General features: G+C 49.3%; 1 protein-coding gene and 1 long non-coding RNA gene across 2 annotated transcripts; one reads left to right on the forward strand and one right to left on the reverse strand.

Annotated features, from left to right (window-relative positions):
• The first annotated feature begins 1,359 nt into the window (after window positions 1-1,359).
• On the forward strand, window positions 1,360-5,356 carry LOC115642058. Its single transcript, XR_003998146.1, has 2 exons — window positions 1,360-2,142; window positions 2,672-5,356. It is a non-coding gene; the product is annotated as an uncharacterized LOC115642058 (long non-coding RNA).
• A 144-nt stretch (window positions 5,357-5,500) lies between these two features.
• DNAJB1 (DnaJ heat shock protein family (Hsp40) member B1) lies at window positions 5,501-9,883 on the reverse strand. Its single transcript, XM_030545433.1, has 3 exons — window positions 9,553-9,883; window positions 6,690-7,261; window positions 5,501-6,159 (listed from the first exon to the last, which is right to left on the reverse strand). Exons 1-3 carry the CDS (start codon window positions 9,761-9,763, stop codon window positions 5,929-5,931), a joined length of 1,014 nt encoding a protein of 337 aa, XP_030401293.1. The 5' UTR covers window positions 9,764-9,883; the 3' UTR covers window positions 5,501-5,928.
• Between the last annotated feature and the right edge of the window lie 14,498 nt (window positions 9,884-24,381).

A 24,381-nucleotide genomic window follows, 5' to 3' on the forward strand; every position in this document is an offset into this window, starting at 1 on the left:
GCCCATTAGCCAATCACAGCAAATCGCGCAGACCCGCTGGCCAATCACTGCTCGCTCTGCTGGACAGGGAGGGGAGATGGGTGGGCAGATTCCGGAACCTTAGCGCAATGGAAACGTCCAATCCAAACAGCGGGGGAGATACCATCCCAGGAGATGGGGGGAGGGAGGGAGAAGCGGCCCGAAGGGAGATACCATCCAGAAACCCTAGGGAGAGTGGGAGATACCATTCAGAGGTGGAATAGCGAGATACCATTGAAGAAGGAGGGGAGCTGGCAGGAAATTCTGCCAATAACCAATTCTGCCCCAGCTGCTTCCTCTGGCAGAAGCAAGAAGGTTGAAAATAGCCAATCAGAAATGAGCAGGCAAAGGTATCAGTGGACTAACTGTACCAGGTGCATTGTCCCCTTCTCCCCCCCAAAATGATCAGGGTCCACAGCCTAGAATGCTGACCAATTCTGTTTCATTGCTCCCTTGTTTGCAGTGTTGTAGCCATGTTGATCCCAGGATGGGAGCGACGAGGTGGGTGAAGTATCAGAGGGGTGGCCGTGTTAATCTGGATCTATGGGGAACTTTTAAGGTGGGTGAAGTCATAGTTTTACTTGACTAACTTCTGTTGGAAGAAACCAGCTTTCAAGTTTCCACAGCGCTCTTCCTTCAGGTCATTGCTTCCCTCTACTTTTGCCTAGCTGGGTCCATCTATCTGATTTTTGGCTCTTTGGGGCAGGGACTGAGTGTTCAGTGGCTGTACAACACATAGCACAATGGGGTCCTAGTCTGTGGGCTGGGGCTTCTAGTCAAAGATCTCCTGTGCCAACAGCTCATCCAGCTGATGCAGTTAAGACATGTAAGTTTCATAGGCAACAGTACACAAGGGAGCAATTGACTGCCTAACCTGATGGACTAGGTACCCATTTTGTAGCTGGGTGAACTTGAGGCTCCTAGGCACTACTGTAATACAGATGAATAATTGTACTGTTTGCAAGCTAGTAAGGGAGGTGTGCATTTGACATTCCCTGTTTGGTAGCTAGTACCTTTTTTCCCAACAAATATGAGAAACGTGGAGGATGCAGTTATTCAGGGTTGGGACATGTAAGCTTTGAAATGCAAAACTGTACGATGAGCACTTTTAATACCTGACACTTTTTAAGGTGAACTTTTAATAATGAAGTTTAGCTTTTAGTGGATTTTCTGTGGCTGAATGCTCAGTGGTGGTTTGCTCCAACATTCTTTCCCCTGCTCGTTTATTCACCTTAGCTTTACTCCACAGGTGCACCTCTTCCCATCCAGCTGATCCCCTCCTAGCTAAACCCACCCAAAATAAAAACTACTTATGGAACTGATATGGTTGCTGTTCTCACGTAGTTCACTGCTTGTTATACTGCTTTCTCCATCCTCAGTATGTGGTTTGTCTGTTTACAGTGTAAGCTCTGCAAGGTAGACACCATCACCTACTGTTTGCACAGTGCCTAGCCCAGTAGGTGATGGTTCTCAATTGGCCCTTAAGTGCTATCAGAATAAAATAAACACAAAGCATGGTGCTTCCCTATTTTGTACCATTGACTGGTGGAGCTAGGGGGTTGCTGGGAGCCTGAGGACCATATCTAATCTGGGTGAAATGGACCATATTACAACCACCTTAATTCTTCAAATATAAGTGGAATCTGATATAATAGTCCCCCAGCTGCAATGCTCTTATGATGCATTAGACTAGCATGCATTGCATACTGGTTCAGGTAGTTTCCATGGGCATGCAGGCCTGCTCACTGCACAGGAGCCTTCTTAACGGGACAATTCTTATGGGTCAGTTGTTTATGAAATGCTTGTGGTGTGTTAGACAGCAGCAAATTATATCTTCTGCTCTCTGACCCTTCACCCAACAACCCTATGCCAGGGACCCCCTGGAATATACAGCACACTAAAACATTTACACATAGACTAAGAAAAGCGGGGGACCATGACATGATTTGGGTTTGCATCATTTCATTGCAAAAAGTTTCCACTCATGAAGGAAGGCTGAGAGGAGAGAAGATTGAAGCCCAGCTTAATACAGGGTCCTTGATTGACAGCCTTAACATATGGAAGCTTGGGACATAGACATCAGGTTGCTACAGGGAATCCCCCATAGAAACCACAGCCTGAAGGGTGGGGTGAACCAGCTCTGAAAACTTTTAAGAAAAAGGATTTGTGCTGCCCCTAACATCCCCCTCTCCCCCATTTGTCACCCTAGCAGGCTTTTGTTTTCCAACTGTACAGGGTACAAATGAGGTAATACTGCTGTGCTAGAGCGAGTTCTCAAACTTATTCATGGAAGAGTAGCAGGTCACGCTGCTTCCTTTTAAAGTACAGCCAGTCACTTCTGTACAAGGAACATTGACAAGTGGTCAGTCTAGTTATATCCAGCAGGGGTTGCTGCACTGTAGGAAGAAACATAAGCAGCTACTAGGGCCTACAGCCAAGGAGGACCAGAACTAGCAGGTATTGAGGAAAGGCATCAGAAAAGTGCTAACATCCAGTAAGGAGCAGGGATGACAGAGCAAGGCAGACTATTGAAAGAGAAGCCCACAGGGCCGTTAAAACAAGAAAGCAAAAATGGTGGATCTTGACAGGAAAAAAAGAGGGGAGAAACTACCAGCTGAGATACCTAAATACTTCCCTACTCTTACTTTTCCAGTGCTGCAAGGGAGACAGGGATACTGGATATTGCAAACAGGAGCAGAAGAGGAAGTTATCAATAACACCATCTCTAGTAAAATGATAGTAGTAATGTACAACCAATTCCCCTTCAGCCCAATTCTTTCACATGCTCATGTGCTCTTTTACAACTCCATTAGAGAAGGGATTCTCAACCTTTTTCTGAAACCCGCTCCTGTGACATGCTATAAAAACTCCAGGGCCTAGCACAGTTTGAAAAACAGCTTAGGGTGTAGGGAGGGGTAGTTAGGGACTGTACGCAGACAGTGGGTAGCTCAAGGTGCAGTGAAAGGGTAACTGGGGCTGTGTGCACACATGGGGTGGCTATGGGTGCAAGAGGGAGGTGGCAAGGGACTGGGTGTAGGCAGGGGGCAGCTCAGGGGGCAGGGAGGGCATAGCCTCAGGGCGTAGGGAGAGGGTTATTAGGGACTATGTGCTGGGAGGGTGTCCCTGTTCCCAGAGGGGTCTGCCAGCCACTGACCTGGGTCTCCCCACCCAGGGGGCTCTTACTGGCTGCCTCTGTAGGAGCAAAGGGGGGGAGCTGAGAAGCAGCTTCAAACCAGGGCACCAGCAGGAGAGGGGGGAGTGCTGTTACTGCCTGCTCCATGGCACCAGTTACAGCAGCAGCTGTCCCACAGTGCCCTGCTCCAGCTTCCCACCTCTGACCTGACCAAGGGGTGAGGAGAGGAGATGGGGCAGGGGAGGCATGGAGCTGCCCTTGGGACTGCCATGCTCTTGTGCTATTTTGGGGGGGGGGGCAGTGTGCACAGGGGGAATGCCCTCCATGTCCCCAACTCTGCCCATGGCCTCAGGCCTTCTGCCCCACAGGGACCAGGGCTCTGGGCTTCAGCCCCTCAGGGGAATGTTTACATAATATAAGTAAGGTTACAGTTTAATCACAGAATCTGACTTCCAGCTACCTCCACTGTAGGCTGAAGTCACTGTCAGGAGCTGAGAACTGCAGGATACTCCTGTCACCTCTAGTAGTCCCTGTAGCCTCCTGCTACTGCACATAGCTCCTAGCCCCTGCACCGCTGACCATTTCAGGCAGTATAGGAAGCCCCAGCTCCCCATTTTGTCAGGGATATTTTTAGTAAGAGTCACAGACAGCTCACAACTTCCATGAACTTCTTTTTTACTGAAAATATTCCTGATAAAATCTTAGCCTTAAATATAAGCAAGGTCAGTAAAAGATGGTAGAAACAGGCATGAGATGAGTAGTTTTAAATAGCAGTACCATTGTTATGGAGTACAGTCTGTAGCCATTTGCTTTTTAAGCCACCACCAGTATTTAAGACATCCACTTTGAAAAGGCATCCTTCTTGGGGAGAGGGGAGAATCAAGAGATGAGATGGTGGTAACTTACCACCACTCAGACAACTGAAGCAGCATGGTGCTAGCACATGGGAGCTCTCCCATAGGAAAAAAGGTATAGAACACCCTCCCTAAGTACATTGGTGACTCAAGCCAGAGGAGGTATAGAATGCACGGACTAGCTTGACAAGAATTCCTAGCTTCCCCCCCCTGGCTCTAAGCTTTATTGTGCTAGTTGTGTGCCATGATTCTAATGAAGTCACATTCACAAGATTTTGCACCATCCCTGGTTCAGGAGTAGTGCAGCTGTTCCATTGGTGGTAACACTGAAAGCAGCATAAGAGGATAAAGACTTTTAGACCCCAGCCTAATGAGCACAAGCTGGCTGTACCAGTAATTCCACCATAGGGACCACACTAGCTCAGGGTGTTTAGTGACTAAACCAGTATTCAACAAGAGTTAATCCTAACAGCATTTTCCCCCATTCACTGAAGTCTAATGACATGTTTTCATAAGTCCTTCATTCCAGATACCCAATCCTGCCCCCAGACATGCCTAGATCTTTTCCTTCAGTTAAGGAGACTTTAATTGTGACAGCTCTTTGACAGTCTGTCAGCATGGCAGTAATGTTACAAGGTAAGTTTCCAGTGCATTCCAGCTTCATGCTCCCCCATTGATGGAGAGAGCATGTTCTCTCACAACCCCCTCATGAATCTTTATCAATGTACTCAATTATATAAGATATAAGATGCTCTACTGCATTACACACATCAACTTTACACAAATGTATACAAAAAAATATATAATATATACAGGAAGTGCCACAGTGCTCCTGTATCAGGAACAAAACCCCTTTTTATCAAAAAGAATAACTCTGGTGCTACCAATTCAGAGGATCAGAGTCCTTTGAAAAAAGTCCAGAGCCCATTAGTGTACTGAATAAGTCTTTAACATAAATTCTGACACTGACCCTGCATGCAGGATGATGAATAAGACTGAACATCTGGTTTAGGTCCAGTGTACCTGGAATGAGAAATGGCTGCTCCCTATTTCTTCAGCCCATGACCGGGAACCAGGCTAAGAGACCTTAAAATGTCTGTGCAAGGGGGAAGACTTTCATAGAGGGAATGATTCTGAGTATTATACTTAAGATCCATTTTCCTTTGCATATTTTTTCTAGACCAGACCTTGTTAACATTGGTAGTGGAGTTTAAACTCATCACACATTGGCTAAGGGCTTACTCATTCAGGATCACATTCTGAAAGACATCAGGACTTCTCCGATGTTTCCAGAGAGCCACAGATTAAGGTCATACAAAGGGTGCCTTCCTTCTAACACGACTGAGACAGAAAGACTGTTAAGAAAACCCTTAGCAAGACATTGACAACTTACAGGAACTAAAAATAGTTAAGAACATTTAAGAGTGTCCCAGTAGGAAAGTCCTTCAGTGTAGGAAGTGACAAGGGACACAACACAGTACAACAGCAAAGGAAAGATGTTGGAGATTGTTTTACTTGCAAGTCCAGTTTTAGATTTGTTTCACCCTTTCCAATGGAGGAATTACAGGTCTGCACAAGATGAAATGAAACAGATGCCCTGTCTGTGGGTAACCAGTTAAGGGAAGGCAGCACATTGAGCACTAGGGTAGAAACTGGTCACTAGAAGAAAGGTTTGACCATGAGATGTTCTGCAGATTCCTCCCACAAGCAGCTGCTCGCTGATGTAAATACTTCAAGTGATGATCTAGGACTAGAGTCACTGAAAAGCGAATACACAATTTTGAAGATGGTACTCTTGGAGGAGAAATACTTAGTGTGAAAGTCAACAACCTCCACAAATGAGAAACCCTGAAGTCCTGGTTATGGTCCAAAAACCTTTTGCTTTGGAAGTGTCCTTACTTCAGTTCTCTGTGAGCAGCCTTGCTATATTGGTAGGATCTGCTCTAGGACACTTTTGGAAGCCTGTGGAATTCTGTCTGGAAACTTTACTTCAAATTGTATAATAAGGTCCCCTCGCTGGTCTGGATTCTTGGGATATGGGAGGCCCTCTCCAGGGATTCGCCGCTTTATCCCAGGTTTAATGATATCTTTAAATACCATTGGAATGGTTCTGCCATCCAGCGTCGGCACATTCACTGTGCAACCACACAGAGCCTAAGTATAAAAACAGGGCAATTAGAACACTGTCTGCATACACAATCTCTAGCAGATGTCCCAAATAACCACAGAAAATATTACATTGTGATGGCCTGTTTATTCTAGTTAGGCTCCTCTGAATCCTGCTGAATTAATCTGATACAGACACCAGATTAACAGCACTAGAAATCAAACAAATATACTACACACAAACAGTTGTGCAATGCTTCCTGCTGATACAATGTGGGTCAGTTTGGATGTTGAAAGTTCACCTTCACAGGCAAGCTACTTTCTTGACATCTGCCATCGCTCATGGTGGCTTATGAACACAGGTTGCTTCACAAGGAAGTATCCTGAGACTAACAACTTATTTTATACAGACCAGAGAGCAGTTAGACAGGTGACCTATTATGGATTCAAGCCAGATACTGAACAAAGTGTATGGGGGAGAAGAGATCTCTGTATTCCCCATTTGTTACTCCCACTATCTAAAACCCAAACCAAGCCACCCACTAGAGTCCCATACTGAATCAGACACCTTTGCTTACCTCACGGAGGCTGATCTTAGCTGGGAAAATAATATCAGACCCATCTCTCTTAAAGACATTGTGTGGCTTATCTTTTAAAACAAAGACAATGTCAGCTGGAATGTTGTTTGCTGTTTGGTCTCCCTCTTTGGGAAAAGTAATCTTTGTTCCTTCTTTCCACCCTCGTTTGACTTCAATGGTCAGAATCTTGTCCTCATTCCGTGTGGTCTTGCCATCTGTATTGAGTCGTTTGTGAGAGATTTTCATTTTCTTGGTGCAGCCAGTGAATATCTCTTCCAAGGAAACCCTCAGATCATGAATGACAGGAGGGTCTTGTTTTTTGCGTATACTTTCATGGCCCGAGCGAGAGCGAGAGAAGCCCATGTTACTAAAGCCCCCCATCTGAAAAGTGGGGAATGGGTCATCAACATCCATGTCTTCATCTCCATTCCTTTGTACAAAAAAAGTATCAAATGGGTTCCTCCCACCAAAAAACTCGGCAAACATAGCATGAGGATCTCCATGAAAGGTGTAGCTGAATGAGTTACCACCATTGGCACATCCACCACTGCTGGGACCACCTCCCTTTAGTCCTGAAAAACAGAGTAAATATAATCCAGTAGTTAGTCATAACGCTTGAGTTTACTAGGTTCTTATCAAGAGTCCAATCCCCCATGGCTTTATTAACTGCAAGACTCTCCCCCACCCTAAGATCTCTGAAAAGAGATTTTTATTCATGACTAAGTTTGAGATGCATCACCAAAAAGAGGTTTGCTGTCATCTTAAAATGGTGTCAGGATTCAAACCTCCTTAGTCAGAAATTAGAGCCATGTTTAAGAGCTCTCATCTCCCTCGATTACAGAGTCTCCTAAAGTAGTAACTTATTCAGAGCAGTTTATTTTTTATAATTGATCCAACTGTACCCCTTAATATGGCAGCAAATCTAGCTGGCCTATAAATTTCCCATCTCTATCTACAGAGAATCTGATTTACAATCACTGTAGGCAAAAATAATTTAATCTGAAGTGCTTGGAGACAGCAAGTTAAATTCATCCTACTTCAATGAAACACTGTTTCTGAGGCAAGTTTCATAACCTAACATACGCAAGCAAACAAATGTACTGGAATCTTCTAGTGAAAAGCAAAGCCATTCTCTAGCCATGTCTCCGTCTCTCCTAGAAAAGCAGCCTATCAGCATACTACTATGAAGGCATCAGCTCTTAAGGGGAAATCACTAAGAATTTACAGGAAATACAAGATATAAAACACAGGAAACGAGCAACTGAAAAGCAGATCAAACTCCACTTTTGGGAAGTAGTTTAAGGGCAACTAAGGGCATTGTAGATATCAACTCAATTAGTTTGAAACAAGTCCTTTTCTTCCAGTTTCAGCTGAATACAAATATTGAGAGTCGAGTTAGCTAAGCTAGCTGTGTTTGAGAAAGTCAAAGCAAGCTCCCTTGCCTGAGTCATCTAAATGGTGAGACTGCACCCTAGAAAAACAATCTGAATGAATGTTAAATTAGAGATTTGATGCAGAAGTTTAATTCCTTGATCTGGAGGAAGTCAGGCAGGCACAATGCCTCCAGGCTTTGCACACAGACTTCAGAGCAGGTCTCCCAAAGAGTCTAACATGGTGTTTTATTAATAGTTTTAACAAGCTATGTTATTAATACAACAGGACGCTCTCCAAGATAATAAAGAAACTGGCCAATTCCCAAATCCACTTACAGACAATAGGAACGAGTTCTACTTTCTTTCATAACTATCTCTGTACTAGATCTCCCTGTTCCTAGGAGTCTCCTCTTAGATTAGTTTGTTGACAGTCATTTTCACAGCCACTTAACCATCCCATGCCATTGACAGCATCTACAAGGTGAACTGTCAAATTGTGTCCCTTCCTGTACACACACAAGCCCAGGATTCAGTATTGTTCCCTGAAAGCCAACTAGATGCACCCCTCTCCAGACTTACAAACCCAAAGAATTTCAGAAGCAGGGGTAGAGAATAAAAATGAGAGTCCAGCTACTAGTGAATACTTTACTTCTCTGTCACTCCCAGGGCTGCCCCAGGAGAACCTCTCTCCATCATCCTGTGTGTACAGGAGATATCAAGTGCAAAGGGATACCCAGCTCCCTTTCCAGAAAGTTCAGGTGTGCCCCATTAGAGCATAATATCCCTCTTCCCCAATCTCAATACTATACCTCACTTAAGGGAAAGCACTTACACAGGATACCCATCACCATGGCACCCAAAACCACCCCACACAGGTGGCCTAGTACAGAGCTGCATCAGAATTTCCTTCTCCCCACGGATATACTGGCTTCCCCAGCCCTCCTCCAAGGAGGTTCTCCTTTCCCCACAATAGGGGGACTGCCCCCCAAACCTTGACACCTCATTCCCCCTACTTACCAACCCTCCCCATCCTTAACCAACCACCACTGTCTTGGGTTAAGTGAGCCACACCCTTGACTTTATCCGAATAGCAGCACCCTTCTTCCCCCAGAGCCCCAGGTCCTCAGGATTCACCCTCCTTTCTCCCCCACAGCACACCAAACCCCACTTGCATCAAGTCAGCACCCTCCACCACACCCTAACTCTAGGGGGGGGCAATCCCCCTGAGCCCTGATACTTAGCTGTCCCTCCTCACCCAACCCTCTTCCCTGCTTCACACCTCCTGCTCCACACAGCGCCCTGCCCAGCCACCCCACTTCCCCCAGCTTTGCTGCAGTCTCCCTTCAGCGCTTCCTCTTTGTACCCCCCTCCAGCCCCCCACCCCGTCTGCGCCCCTCGTCACCCCTCCCCCTCCAGCCCCCGCGCCCCTCCCCCACACCCTCAGCCCCCATCCGCCCGCCCCTCCCCCACATGCTACAGCCGCCCCTCACCTTCCTCGCCGAACTTGTCGAAAACCTCCCGCTTCTTGGGGTCGCTGAGCACGTCGTAGGCCTCGGCGATCTCCTTGAAGCGCTCCTCCGCGCCGGGGTCCTTGTTCTTGTCGGGGTGGTAGCGCAGCGCCTGCTTGCGGTAGGCCTTCTTGATGTCATCGTCCGAGGCGCCGCGGGCCAGGCCCAGAATGCGGTAATAGTCCTTGCCCATGTCGGCCAGCTGCGGCACTCAGACCCCGTCAGTGGCGCGCTTCACTCCGCCGCCGCGGCCGCCGCCTCCCCCATTTATACGGCGGGTGGCGGAACCTTCCAGAGCTCGCCACAGCTCTCCAGAACCTTCCTCTGCCCCGGCCCCCGCCTCCGCCAATCACAGCGCGGGGCCGGCCGCTCTCCGCCAGTAGGGACGGGGTTTGCGTCACGTGACCGCACACAACCCCTCCCCTCCCATAGAGTTTAACCGTCGATGAGGCCACGCCCCTCCCGTGCCAGCAACAGTCGGGTGGGAGGGGACAGAGGTGTCTGACCAACGGTCGCAGCCCATCAGTGTTCCTCCCCGCGGGGCCGGGCTCGCGCTGACAGGACCAATGATTGCCACCTCTACGGGCGTTCTCGCCACGCCCCCTTCTCGGGGCGGGGCTGCGAGCGAGCTGAAGTCCTAAACGTCAATGCCGCTGACTACGCCCACTCGCGAAAGCCACGCCCCTCAGCTCTCCCTGGCCGGGGAGGGGTCCCTCTCGTAGGGGCGGAGCCAGGCTCCCGGAAGGAGCAGGCTGGAGCCCCTCCCACACCAGGAGCACCCGTCAGCCGGGTCCCACAGCCCCCGCTTCTGCACCAAGAACACCCATTGTCCTAGGTCTCACAGACCCCCCCCCCCCGGGTACCCGTTACCCAGGTTCACTCCTACAGCACCCCCCCACCAAGAGCACCCCTTGCCCTAGATCTCACAGCCCCTCCAGGGCACCCCAGGTCCCACAGCACCCCCCCACCAAGAGCACCCCTTGCCTAGATCTCACAGCCCCTCCAGGGCACCCCGGGTTCCACAGCCCCCCCCCCACCAAGAGCACCTCTTGCCCTAGATCTCACAGCCCCTCCAGGGCACCCCGGGACCCACAGCTCCCCCCACCAAGAGCACCCCTTGCCCTAGATCTCACAGCCCCTCCAGAGCACCCCAGGTCCCACAGCCCCCCTCCCACCAAGAGCACCCTTGCCCTGGATCTCACAGCCCCTCCAGGGCACCCCGGGTTCCACAGCCCCCCCCACCACCAAGAGCACCTCTTGCCCTAGATCTCACAGCCCCTCCAGGGCACCCCGGGACCCACAGCTCCCCCCACCAAGAGCACCCCTTGCCCTAGATCTCACAGCCCCTCCAGGGCACCCTGGGACCCACAGCCCCCCTCCCACCAAGAGCACCCTTGCCCTGGATCTCACAGCCCCCCCAGAGCACCCCAGGTCCCACAGCCCCCCCCACCAAGAGCACCCCTTGCCCTGGATCTCACAGCCCCCCCAGGGCACCCCGGGTTCCACAGCCCCCCCCACCAAGAGCACCCCTTGCCCTAGATCTCACAGCCCCTCCAGGGCACCCCGGGACCCACAGCTCCCCCCACCAAGAGCACCCCTTGCCCTAGATCTCACAGCCCCCCCAGAGCACCCCAGGTCCCACAGCCCCCCCACCAAGAGCACCCCTTGCCCTAAATCTCACAGCCCCCCCAGGGCACCGTGGGTTCCACAGCCCCCCTCCCACCAAGAGCACCTCTTGCCCTGGATCTCACAGTCCCCCCAGGGCACCCCGGGTTCCACAGCCCCCCTCCAACCAAGAGCACCCCTTGCCCTAGATCTCACAGCCGCTCCAGGGCACCCCAGGTCCCACAGCACCCCCCCACCAAGAGCACCCTTGCCCTGGATCTCACAGCCCCCCCAGAGCACCCCAGGTCCCACAGCCCCCCCCCACCAAGAGCACCCCTTGCCCTAGATCTCACAGCCCCTCCAGGGCACCCCGGGTTCCAAAGTCCCTCTCCCACCAAGAGCACCCCTTGCCCTAGATCTCACAGCCCCCCCAGAGCACCCCAGGTCCCACAGCTCCCCCCACCAAGAGCACCCCTTGCCTAGATCTCACAGCCCCCCCAGGGCACCCCGGGTGCCACAGCCCCCCCAAGAGCCCCCCTTGCCCTAGATCTCACAGTCACTCCCCCCTGGGCACCCCGGGACCCACAACCCTCCTCCCCCAAGAGCACCCATCACCCAGGTCCCATAGCACCCGCCCTTCAAGGACATCCATTGCCCTAGGCCACACAGCCCCCCAAGGGCACCCATCATCCTGGTTCCGAAGACTCTAGCCACCCCCCACCAAGGGCATCCATGGCTGGATCCTGTGTGTTTTAAGGTTATAAAAGGACTCACGGAGGGGAGAGAAAGGCACAGGATGTTTAGGAAGGGGAAGGTCAGGTCTGAGTAACTGAGCTTGGCAGACTGCTCCATGTTATATCATGCAAGCCAGAAGGGCCCAGAGGGGCAAACAGGACTCAGACCACAGCCCAAAGGGTGCTGCAGAGCAATGAGGAAGCTGAGGCAGGGAAATGCATGCAGGGCTTGTGATTTTGATATGGATCTTTATATTTCTCAAGTGATTAAGTGAAGACAATGCTGCGTATGACTCCTGTGCAAAGTCTGGATGTGCGTTTCATGCTTTATGCCTGGCACCTGCCCCCTGAGAGAGTTACAACTGGAGTTCTGCAAGATGGTGTGTTCAAGCCCCAGGAGGTGAATCCGAGGGGTATGGTCTAAGCTCTCAGGACAAGATCAAGGGCACGCCTAGGGACCTCAAGCCAGGGTCACTGCCTGGATTCTGCTCAGACCCCAGAGACATAAAACACATAGGTTCCAGCAGCTGGATCCCTCCCCAGCAGTGCAGTGAGTAGCCAAAAGGGGACCTCTGACAATTCACTTGAGGGGGTAGAAGATAGATCACCTACTATGGCCCAAACAGACATTGGCCTCTGCAGAGATTGCCAACAAAGGGCCAGTTAGTACCAGCTGTGATGGGAGGGGACCTCTACCCTCTCGGAAATGAAAGGAAACCCCCAAACAAGGGCCACTAAAGGGCCATCGGAAAGGAACAATTTATGGCCCCTGCATTGGGCTGCCATGGCACCTTCATCCCCCACATTTCCACGGATCCATTTGTCTCCACATTTTTCTAGACATAAGTCCTGATGATTTTCAGGCACTTTTTGCTTCGTGATCCCCTCACCCACATCTTGACTGTTGGCTGATACCAAATAAGCAACAGGAGAGCTGGCAAAGACTAAACCAAGTGTGGGAGGTAGTGTGGCCTGTCAAGTGGAGCAGGGGATCGGGAGCCAGAACTCCTGGGTTCTGCAGCTGATTGGGAGGGATCATGGTGGTCTAGTGGTTAGAAAAGCAGATTGGGAACCAGGATTTTGGGAGTATGCTTCATGGTTAGAGCAGGGGACTGGGAAGCAAGACTTTTCCCAGTTGGGCTGCTGGCTCGCTGTGTGACCTGGGGCAAGCTGCATTACCGCTGCCTCAGTTTACTTGTCTGTAAAATGGGTGTAATTGTGGCACAAGAAGTGGGTGAGGTTTGTGTAACGTGTCAAGCACTCTGTGATCCTCTGATGAAAGGCCATGTGTCATGGCCTAGTTGTGTGCTGGCTAAGCTGCCGGATGTGTGGGGTAAAACAGGTGTTAGCCCAGTTCACTAGTGGTAGGACTGGTAATTCCTGGCTCTTATCAAGCTTCTTATCAGCAGAGCTCAATGCATTTGACAAAGAAATTCAGCATTATGAAGAGGCATTGCAAGGTGCTGCAGTCCCTCTGGCTCGGGCAGATTTGAACAGGCTTTTCAGACTGCAATGAGCTCTTTGGGACAGAAAGCATGGCCCAGCATCTGAGCTCAGTTACACCAAGGCAAACCCATTCATTTGCACCAGAGTAACTGAGCTCCAAATCTGGCCCTGTGTTTTCGTACTTAAGTGGCTACCACATCCTCTGTCCTGCGATGCAGGAGCTGACCTGCCGCAGAGTGGGGAAGGAGGAGCTGGTCGGCAGAAAACGTTTAGAAATACAGGTTCTGCTGCTGGAAGATGACACACAGTGATTTCATCTCCAGCTTTCCAGGATGGAGAAAGCCTGCCAGGAAAGAGATGGGTGGTCTCAGAAGTTACTGCAGGAAGAGCTGGAGGAGTGGCAGGCTGGGAAACAGACCATTTGGGCCCAAAGAGGGTAACTCATGCAAGAGCAGTCTGGTTATTGTGGGGAGTGAATTGCTTGCACGTGCCCTGGCCTAGGAAAGCACTGGTTGATCACCAGGACAGCAAGTGAGGAGAAGGGGCCATCCTTGTTCTGAGAATGGCATATTCAGTGCAAGGTTAGAGATTCATAAATTCCAAGCCCAGAAAGGACCATTATGGTCATTTAGTCTGACCTCCTGTATGGTACAGGCCAGAGAGCTTCCCTGGGTTTATTTCTCTTTGAATTAGAGCAGATCTTTGAGAAAAACATCCCAAGCTGGAGGCCTGTAGGGAGGTATAGCGGTCAGTAGGTTTCTGGTATAGGGTGATGTTTATGTGACCATTGCTTATCAGCACTGTAGTGTCCAGGAAGTGGATCTCTTGTGTGGACTGGTCCAGGCTGAGGTTGATGGTGGGGTGGAAATTGTTGAAATCCTGGTGGAATTCCTCAAGGGCCTCCTTCCCATGGGCCCAAATGATGAAGATGTCATCAGTGTAGCGCAAGTAGAGTAGGGGCGTTAGGGGAAGCCTCAAGGACAATCCCTCACTCTCACAGCTATACTTACCTACATGCCTCTAGCTTTCCTCCAGACCACACCATACGATCCATTGTCTACAGCCAAGCTCTAAGATACAACCGAATTTGCTCCAACCCCTCAGACAGAGACAAACACATACAGGATCTCTATCAAGCGTTCTTAACACTATAGTACCCACCTGGTGAAGTGAAAAAACAGACTGACAGAGCCAGAAGGATACCTGGAAGTCACCTACTAGAGGACAGGCCCAATAAAGAAAGTAACAGAACGCCACTAGCCATCACCTACAGCCCCAACTAAAACGTCTCCAGCACATCATCGAGGATCTACAGCCTATCCCGAAGGACGATCCTTCACTCTCGCAGGTCTTGGGAATCAGGCCAGTCCTTGCTTACAGACAGCCCCCCAACCTGAAGCAAAAACTCACCAGCAACTACACACCACACAACAAAAACACTGACCCAGGAACCAAACCCTGCAACAAACCCCATTGCCAACCAGTACCAGATTTACCAGGGTGCCACGGGCACCGGGCCCACAGTCCAAAGGGGCCCCGGCCCGGCCACTCTTCTCTGCCTCCTGCACACCCCCCCCTGCTGTCTCCTTTTGGGGGCAGAAGCTTGATGCTGCCGGCTCCTGGGGCTCCTGCTGCAGCAGGACAGGTTCTGCCGGCAGCCAGGCTCCTCTGCCCCCAGTGTGCTACCGTCCCTCCCCTCCCCCTCTCCCTTCCGCCAATCAGCTCTTTGCTGGCAGGAGGAAGGGGGAAGAGTGGAGCCTCAGCACTCTCGCTGCCACCTCCAGCCCCCTGCCGTGAGCACCACCATGACCCCAGCCCACACCTCCAGCTCTCTGCCCACCTGACCCCTGCACCCCCTCACATCTCCCAGCACCCCCTCACTCCCTCCAGCCCCCTGCCCTGACCCCAGCACCACTCTCACACCTCCCTAGCCCTGACTCCTGCAGCCCCCCACATACCCGGTCCCCTCCACACCCCATGCCCTGACTCCTGCACCCCTCCTACATCCTCACTCCCATCCTGAGCACCAAACGGAAGCTCCTGCACTCCCCCATTCTTACCTGCATCTGCCCCAGGTAAGTGCTCCACACTCCTACCTCCTGCCCCAACCCTAAGCCCCCTCTCTTACCTGACCTTCTGGCCAGACCTTGCTCCCCAACATTTTTTACAATATTTGGAAAGATCATTAAGTGGTCCATCGAGACCCTCTGTGATTCTCAAGTGGTCTGTGGAAAAATAAGTTAGACTACAAGAACAATCAAGGTATTTTCATTACTTCTTATTACTTATAGGAGGAGGATGAAGAAAAAAAGAATGAAAAATGGGGCCGGGGGGAGATAAGAGAGAATGTTCTTTTTCTTGGCTGGCTCCCAAGGAGGGGCCCCAGAAATGAAGCTGAGCACAGGGCCGGGAGGCCCTACTACCTCTAAATCCACCACTGGCTGTAATGTCACCTGGGCTGGGGATACTGTGTCGACTGATCCCCACAGTCTCCAACCTACCTGGGCAGTACAGCAGACATGGCCCTGCTTATTATCTCCTCTCCACTCCCTAGCCCACCCACCACTTGCTTACCATGCCCCCCCACTGTGTAAGGCTTAGCCCTCTCACTTTTAAAAATGAGTGCTTGCCCCTTCCCCTCCCCAGGCTTTTCTGGCAGCCCTGTTGCCAGGTATCCAGTTTTAGACTGGAAACTCCAGTAGAAAAGGGGACCTGAGTGTCCGGTTAGCAGTGCTGACTGAAAACTGAAAGTCTGGTTATAGGAGTAACCACATTAGCCTCTGCTCCTCCCACTCCCAACGCCCACCCCACAGGGCTGGAAGAGAACCTGCCCTGCTGCTGCGGGAGGAGCAGCTCAGTGCAGAGAGAGGCTAAGAGAATGGGCTAGAACCAGGTAGGTGCCCAGTCTGTGTGAGCAGAGGCGGGAGGTGGGGGAATCCTGTTTACCCCCTCCCCAGCCCTGCTGCGCTTGCAGTTTACCCTGGCCCCTCCCTTGCTCCTGGGACCAACCCTGGCTCCTGCCCCACTGTGCTTTTACCCCCAGCCCCTTTTACAATCATTCCCCGGGGGGCCACAAATGTATTTGGCACCGGGCCCACAAAAAGTTAATCCGGCCCTGGTGCCAGCTCTGTCTGCATATCTATTCAAGGGACACCATCACAGGACCTAACCACATCAGCCACACCATCAGGGGCTCGTTCACCTGCACATCTACCAATGTGATATATGCCATCATGTGCCAGCAATGTCCCACTGCCATGTACATTGGTCAAACCAGACAGTCTCTATGTAAAAGAATAAATGGACACAAATCTGACATCAGGAATTATAACATTCAAAAACCAGTTGGAAAATACTTCCATCTCCCTGGTCACTCAATTACAGACCTAAAAGTAGCATTTCTTCAACCAAAAAAACTCCAAAACAGACTCCAACGAGAAACTACAGAACTGGAATTAATTTGCAAACTGGACACCATCAAATTAGGCCTGAATAAAGACTAGAAGTGGATGGGTCACTACAAAAACTAATTTCCCCCTGTTGATACTCACACCTTCTTGTCAACTGTTTGAAATGGGTCACCTTGTTTACATTGGCCTTATTAGCACAACAAAAGTGATTTCCAGCCCTTCCTGTCAACTGTTGAGAATAGCCCACTTCCACCTTAATTGAATTGGCTTGTTAGCACTGACCCCCCCCCACTTGATAAGGCAACTCGCATCTTTTCATATGCTGTATATTTATACCTCCCTGCTATATGTTGCACTCCATGCATCTGATGAAGTGGGTTTTAGCCCACGAAAGCTTATGCCCAAATAAATGTGTTAGTCTCTACAGTGCCACAAGGACGCCTCGTTGTTTTTTCTGAGATTTAGGGACACCTGAAGCATGGGGTTGCATACCTGACCATCTTGGTCATCGATGAACCTACCCTCCAGGAACTTATTTCATTCTTTTTTGAACCCAGTTATACTCATGGCCTTCATGATACCCCTGATAGCATGTTTCACATGCTAACTGTGCCTTGTGTGAAGAATGTTTGTCTTCAATCTGCTGCCTAGTAAGGTTGTTCTAGATTCTATACTTGGCTCTGGGTGAGGGGTGGGTCTAGTGAATAGAACATGGGTGGCCAGGAGTCAGGACTCCTGTGTTCTATCCTTGGCTGTAGAAGCGGGTATATCTGATGGTTAGAGCAAGAAACTGGTCATCTCTACAGCTCGAGTTAAAGAAATCCGATACCATAGTGATGGGCATGGTATAAGAACTGAGGAGAGAATACTGAAAAGGGCTCAAGGAGGGAAGAATTGGTGAGTGACGTGTTGAGGTGGGTAATTTTGACCTCATTGCTCTGGTAGCTGGAAGGCGCAGAGAGGCTCTTTGGGTTGCAGGCTCCTGGCCTGCAGACCCAGCCATCTCTGCCTTCCCAGAGTGATCCCTGCAGGAGGTTGTAGGCTTTTTTCCTCATCTCTTTGCAATGCACAAGCTTGGCTGTCATGCACCCAAGCTTTTCACTATCTCACATGTGGGTGCAGTACTGCCTGCTGCATCTCCAGAGGGTGTGGGCTCTGAGCGCCAGGGCTTGGAATCATTTACCAGCATTAAAGTCACTTTGAACAGAATATGACCAGGGAGCAAAATGCAGAAATGTGGTTGCGGGAGAGGGGAAAGGAGGGAAGGTGAAGTCGCAGCAGCTTGTTTAAACAAAACACATTTTTAAAAGTGAGACTGAAACAGAGACTAGAGCTCATGGGGTGGGAAAGTGATCCTTAGCAAACTATAATATTGTCAGCATATAGTTCCGGGCAGTCTCTTTCTTCTTGGTCACTTTATCTGACTGACTCCCACCTCTGCTGCAGTGCTCTAACCCCTAGATACCATTCTCCTCCCAAAGCTGGAAATGGAACCCAGGAGTCCGGACTTCCAGCCCCCTGTTCTAATTAGACACCCTGCCGTACTATTAGGCTGTACATCCCAGCCTCACCATCTCTGTTTGTTTGGTACAAATGTTAGAGTGAAACAACAAGACATGGCTGGGCACATGTCTGAAAACAGTTCTCTGGTGCCTTGGGTGGTTGCCTCCATTGTCCGCAGCAGTTTCATACATAAAGGGATTTGATCACTCCTTCTGTTGAGCCTTACCAAGCTTGACCACCCATTGGCTTCAAGGAGATCTGTGACTGTCTTTGGATCCCATTAGCACTGTCTAGTGTAATGGTATCAATCAGTTCTTGCTCCTGTTAGCCTTGTGGAGCCAGCCCAGCTAGGGAGAGTGACAGATTCTACTTCAAAGCAACAGATTTGTTTACCAAGGCCCAGACCCTCAATGGGAGTTGGGCCCCTAAATCCTTTTGAGAATCTGGGCCTCAGGACTTGCCTACATGGAGGATTTATTTCGGAATAAGGCAGTGTGTCTACAGCAATAGCTATTCAGCAACAGCTGGCCATCTGGACACTCTTATTCTAGGGTTATTTAGCCTGCGGAAAGAAGAGTGGGGGGGGGAGGAGGGGATTTGATAGCAGCCTTCTACTACCTGAAGGTGGGTTCCAAAGAGGATGGAGCTCAGCTGTTCTCAGTGGTGGCAGATGACAGAACAAGGAGCAATGGTCTCAAGTTGCAGTGGGGGAGGTCTAGGTTAGATATTAGGAAACACCATTTCACTAGGAGGGTGGTGAAGCACTGGAATGGGTTATCTAGGGAGGTGGTGGAATCTCCATCCTTAGAGGTTTTTAAGGCCCAGCTTGACAAAGTCCTGGCTGGCTTGATTTAGTTGGTGGTGGTCCTACTCTGAGCAGGGGATTAGACTAGATGACCTCGAGGTCTCTTCCAACTCTAAGATTCTATGATTCTGCAATAGCTTTTCCCATCCATTTCCCCAGGCAGACAAGCCCTTAACTGCAATCTTTGTGTAAAAATCACTGTGGACAACAGGACGCTAGAGGGGTCACTAAGAGCACAATCTGAAGACAACAGTGCTGCATGTTTTTAAATCATGAAGGGATCTGCTCCAGTTCATCCAGGAATTACTCTGGGGCAGGTTTCTGGCCTGTGTTATACAGGAGGTCAGACTAGATGATCACACTGGGCCCCTCTGGCCTTGGAATCGACCAACCCCAAGGATTTGCATTCCTGGAAAAGATGCAGAATAGTCCAGCTTGACTCTCAGATTCCAGCATTAGTTTATGATGTCAGAAATGGAAGTTGACTCTGCAAATTAGAGCCATTGAGGCAATAAATGCGGAACCCCTCAAGGGCAGATTTAGAGTCACTATGCAAGGCAGGGCTGTGCTTTAGCCTTGCAGATTTGAATCTAAAGGGAGGAAACGCACTAAGCAGGAGATCCACTAGCAGAGTTAGCTTGGCTGCATATCCTGGTCTGTATTACTGGTCAGCTAGTCACACAGGTGACTGAATATGACAGAACTCCGCCTCTCCCTTTCTCCATTATACTGTAGACACTGGAGCTGCCTTGCCTCATTGTCTCTCTACTCAGAGTCAGGACTCATGGGTTCTATTCCTAGCTCTGGAAGGGGAGTGTGGTTTAGTGGTTAAAGCAGGGGGTGTCCCAGGAATCAGGACTCCTGGGTTCTACGCCTGGCCCCGGAAGGGAGTACAGACACTCCTGACTTACACGTTCCCTTGCGTAACTCAAATTTTGTGTAAGTCGGAAATGTATCTACGACCATTATGCAAAAAACAAACAAAACAAAAACAAACAACCAACCTCCTATTTCTAGTTTATGGAACTTTTTCCGTAAGCTCGGATTTGCGTACGTCTGGTTTACGTAACTCGGGGAGCGTCTGTATACTGGTTAAAGCAAGAAATGGGAAAATGCTGCAGCGCTTTTTTATGCCCAGTTTAGGAGGAGCATGTGCTAGTTTGCAGGGGGAAAGTAGCTAAGGCTGGTGGTTCTGTCAGTCACTCCCTGCATGACTTTAGGGAAGACATGTCGCCACTCTGTGAATTCTCCCCATGGGGAAGTTTCCCCATGAATACAAATGGGGTGTTTGTGAAGCTGACTAAATGATTGAAAGGCCATTTTGGAGCCTTGCTGGTAAGGGGTTATTACAGAACCAAGTATTATTCCATTGTAATCCCATTGTGTGGCGTGAGTCACTGAGGTGCAGTCTTGGGCGTGTCCCAGTAGCTGAACTAGACAGACATTTTGCAGCTCACTAGGTCAGGGGTACATTTAATTAATAACAACTATAGAGAAAGATAATCCCAGGAAGATGCTGACTTACCACTGGCACCATTGCTGCAGACAGAAAAACACATTCACTCAGGCAGAAGAGGACATTAGCTCCTCCTCTGAGTCGCAGCCAAACAGTCATGCTGAAACTCTAAGCTTGACAGAACTGGATTTCTGTATAATTTAGATGGAAAATATTGATGTCTAATCGTAAGCATTTTTTTAGATATCAATTAATGTTCACAGTTGTGAGAAATTATAGGGAGGTCAGACAATTATCTAACATCAATAGACACAGATTCAAAAAATTAAAGCTGTATAGACAGGTCAAACACAAATTGTCACCATCACACGTCAATATATACAAAGACAATAGCCTTAAGTCAACAGATCATACCTGCTTTTGCTAGTCATTCGCTAGTCATTTGTAACAAGCCTAATTCAGAAGAATAAATTACTGGCTTTTGCCTCCAATGAATTATCAAGCAGCCTTTGTCTTACTTTGCCCCTCTGCCAATTTCAGTTATTAGCAATGGAAATATTTTTTGTAGGTTTGTGTGTCTGGTAAAATTGCCATTTACCAACAAAAACTGAATCCTGCCAAGGCTATAGAGAATGTAGAGATTTTCATGTCATGCCATGATCTTAGGCACAAAACGGGGTAGGCCAGGTCTGGGATGGGGACAAACCATTAATGGCTGTTGTGAATAAAGGTATCTGATGGGCAGTAGGAGGTGCTGGGCTGTTGGAAACCTCACATCCTGCCATCCTCTTTATATTTAACTCTCAAGAGTTGGGCTGTTAAACGTTATTTTTGCCAGTTTCCAACAAGCCCATTTCTGTCCCACCACCCTCAATTTCCTCTGGTGGTTTCAAAGTAGGGTGACCAGATGTCCCAATTTTATAGGGGCAGTCCTGATTTTGGGGTCTTTTTCTTATATAGACTCCTATTACCCCCCACCCTCTTCTGATTTTTCACACTTGCTGTCTGGTCACCCTATTGCAAAGGGATAGAGTAGTTTTCACTGCTTGTGTTGTTGCTGTGCACTTTTAAACAGCTGTTGTGGCCCTAAACGAGAGGTGGCTGCATTTTGATGACTGCTGCAAAGCATCCTGGGAGAGAGAAGCACATATGCCTTGTTTTTTCCAGCTGTCACAGGATGGAGTTTTGAAGTTCAGCAGCGAGGAGCAAGCACCCAAACTGCAGACCCTGGATTTAAAAATCAACCACCACATCTTTAGAAAGATAGTAAATGTAAGACCCTCGCATTTGTCATTGCATTCTTCTGCCTCTCTCCTCTCCCGCTCCACCTCCCCAAACCATCTGGGTTGTTCATACAATCTCAGCCAGAAACTGAGCAAGTGAAATTCCTTAGGGGTTAGTGTAGAACTAGACTGGGCAACCCGCTGCTGGCTCATCACCTTCCAGATGTATCTGCAATGAGCTGAGCTGGCTCAGCAGCCCCCACCCTATCCGTGACAGCCCCCAACAAGCTGGAGTTAGCTAAAGCTTGGGGGTTCTGGGCACGTGAGGATAGGAGCACAAATAACCAGCAAGTTTGGTCCTGCACATGGGACCACATGCATTTCTGGGATGCTCCAAACACAGAGTTAGGCCTCTGCTGCAGGCCCGCCCGGGGCAGGAGGGAAGTGACGCTTGGCCAAGCATGAACACCTGGCACAGCTGCAGCAGGGGCACAGGGCTGGTTATGGAGGAGGGCCCGGTTCTGCCTCCTTTTAGAGGTTGGATTTGGGCCAAGGTTAACCACGTGGGGCTCCCACGGGGTCCTCTGAACCCTTCCTTCCATTATTGGGGCTCCCACTGGCAGGAGGGATGCTGGGATCCTTGCCCACTTCTCCTAAGCTTCCACAAGGCTCTGGCTTTGCTGGGGTGACTCTCACATGATAATTCCCCCCAGACACTCCCAGCCCTGCACCCATATGAGTCACCGGGCTGCCGTGGTGCATTTCTTTCAGGGTGGATTTGATTTAAATCACTAGACAGGAAGATTCTATTTAATCATGGATTTCTATATAAAAGTGCATTCTTGTTGGTTGTTATAACCTTAATACATAGTCTTCACAACTCAGAGATAGATGTACGTTTCATTTTTAGAAGGTACACACTATATATTTTAAAGTGACTTATTCTGAAAACATTTCAGATTAGTTTTACAGCTATGTCAGAAAGTAAATGTTTGGTTATTTCATTTACCAAAGGTAATTGAAGCAGCTATTTATGAAGTCATTGGGAGGTGAACTATCTCCAGTTCAACAGGTTAATCATTAATATTTGGAGGATTTTCTTGCCATGCTATATTAGGAGGAGAACATCACCAGACAGACATTTAAATTGTTTTATTTAACTAAAACAACATTATATATTCTGGATTTTTTTCTTCAACAGCAAACATATTTTAACAAAACAAGCATATGAATTTTTGAATTTAGTTAAACATTCAAGTTTTTTTTAAAATCAGGTTTGTTTTTGTTAAAATTGTTTTTAATGAAAATAATTAAAGCACAGCAGCCAGCAAACAGAGCTGTAAACAGGGGAGTTTCAGAGGGAGTTTACAGGGGGAGGTTGCGGGGGAGACTAAGACAGAGGAACTGACAGGCTAGTTAAGGGATTGGGTGGTGGTCTAGTGCCTGCTGGGGGTTTGTGTTGTGTTGTGTTCCGTGGACTGCCAGGCTTTAGGTGGGAAGGCTATGACTGATACAGAGGCAGTAGTGAAAAACACAGTGAGGATGACTGGATGTGGAAGCTGCGGAATGTACATGGTCCTGGAGGAGGTGCCTGAAAAGAGTTTTGTCTGCATGAAGTGCCACCTGATAGAGCTGATGGAAGAAAAGATCGAGGACTGGAGATGCAGGTGGAAACTCTGGTTGAGTTTAGAAGGGGGTTTGAGCAGATGATGGAGCACAGACACGAGGGGGCTGAAGGGATAAGCTCAGACGTGCAGATGGAAGCAGGACCAAAGAATTCAAAGGAGAGACTGCTGGGTGAGGAAAGTGGACAGTGGAAGCATGTGACTAAGAGAACCAGGCAGAAGAAAAGACAGGCTAGTGAAGGAGAAATAGAACTCAGGAACAGGTTTGCAGAGTTGGAAAATGAAGAAGGGGCACAGCAGGTGGTCGCTGAAGGAGAGAGGGAAAAGAAAAAGAGAAGAGCTGATAGTCCTACAAGAGGAGGGGAGGAGTCAATGGAGGCAACACCAAATATAAGCCCCAGGAGGATTGCAAGGGTGAATAGGAATCAAGAGGACTTGCAGCCAGTGGGTGCAGGGGACAGACCGGAGAATCACACTGTCACTAGGAAAAGGCAGGTCTACGTGATTGGAGACTCCTTACTGAGAAGAATAGACAGGCCTGTGACTAGAGCTGATCGGGAGAACAGAAGGGTGTGCTGTCTGCCGGGTGCTAAGATACAGGATGTGGACCTGAGGCTGAAAAGGATCCTAGCGGGAGCGGGAAAGAATCCGTTGATTGTCCTTCATGTGGGAACGAATGATACGGCTAGATACTCTCTGGAATGTATCAAGGGAGACTATGCCAGACTGGGGAAGACGCTTAAGGAAATCGAGGCTCAGGTGATCTTCAGTGGGTTCTGCCGGTTCCTAGAGAAGGGCAACAAAGGTGTAACAAGATTATGGCGATCAACAGATGGCTCAGACAGTGGTATTATAAGGAGGGCTTTGGAATGTACGGCCATTGGGAAGCATTTACAGACAGAAGACTGTTCTCTTGGGACGGACTTCACCTGAGTAAGGAGGGAAATAGACTTCTAGGATGGAGGCTTGCTGAACTGATTAAGAGAGCTTTAAACTAGGAATTT

This window comes from Gopherus evgoodei, unplaced genomic scaffold (assembly GCF_007399415.2).
Source record: "Gopherus evgoodei ecotype Sinaloan lineage unplaced genomic scaffold, rGopEvg1_v1.p scaffold_37_arrow_ctg1, whole genome shotgun sequence".
Classification (NCBI taxonomy): domain Eukaryota; kingdom Metazoa; phylum Chordata; order Testudines; family Testudinidae; genus Gopherus; species Gopherus evgoodei.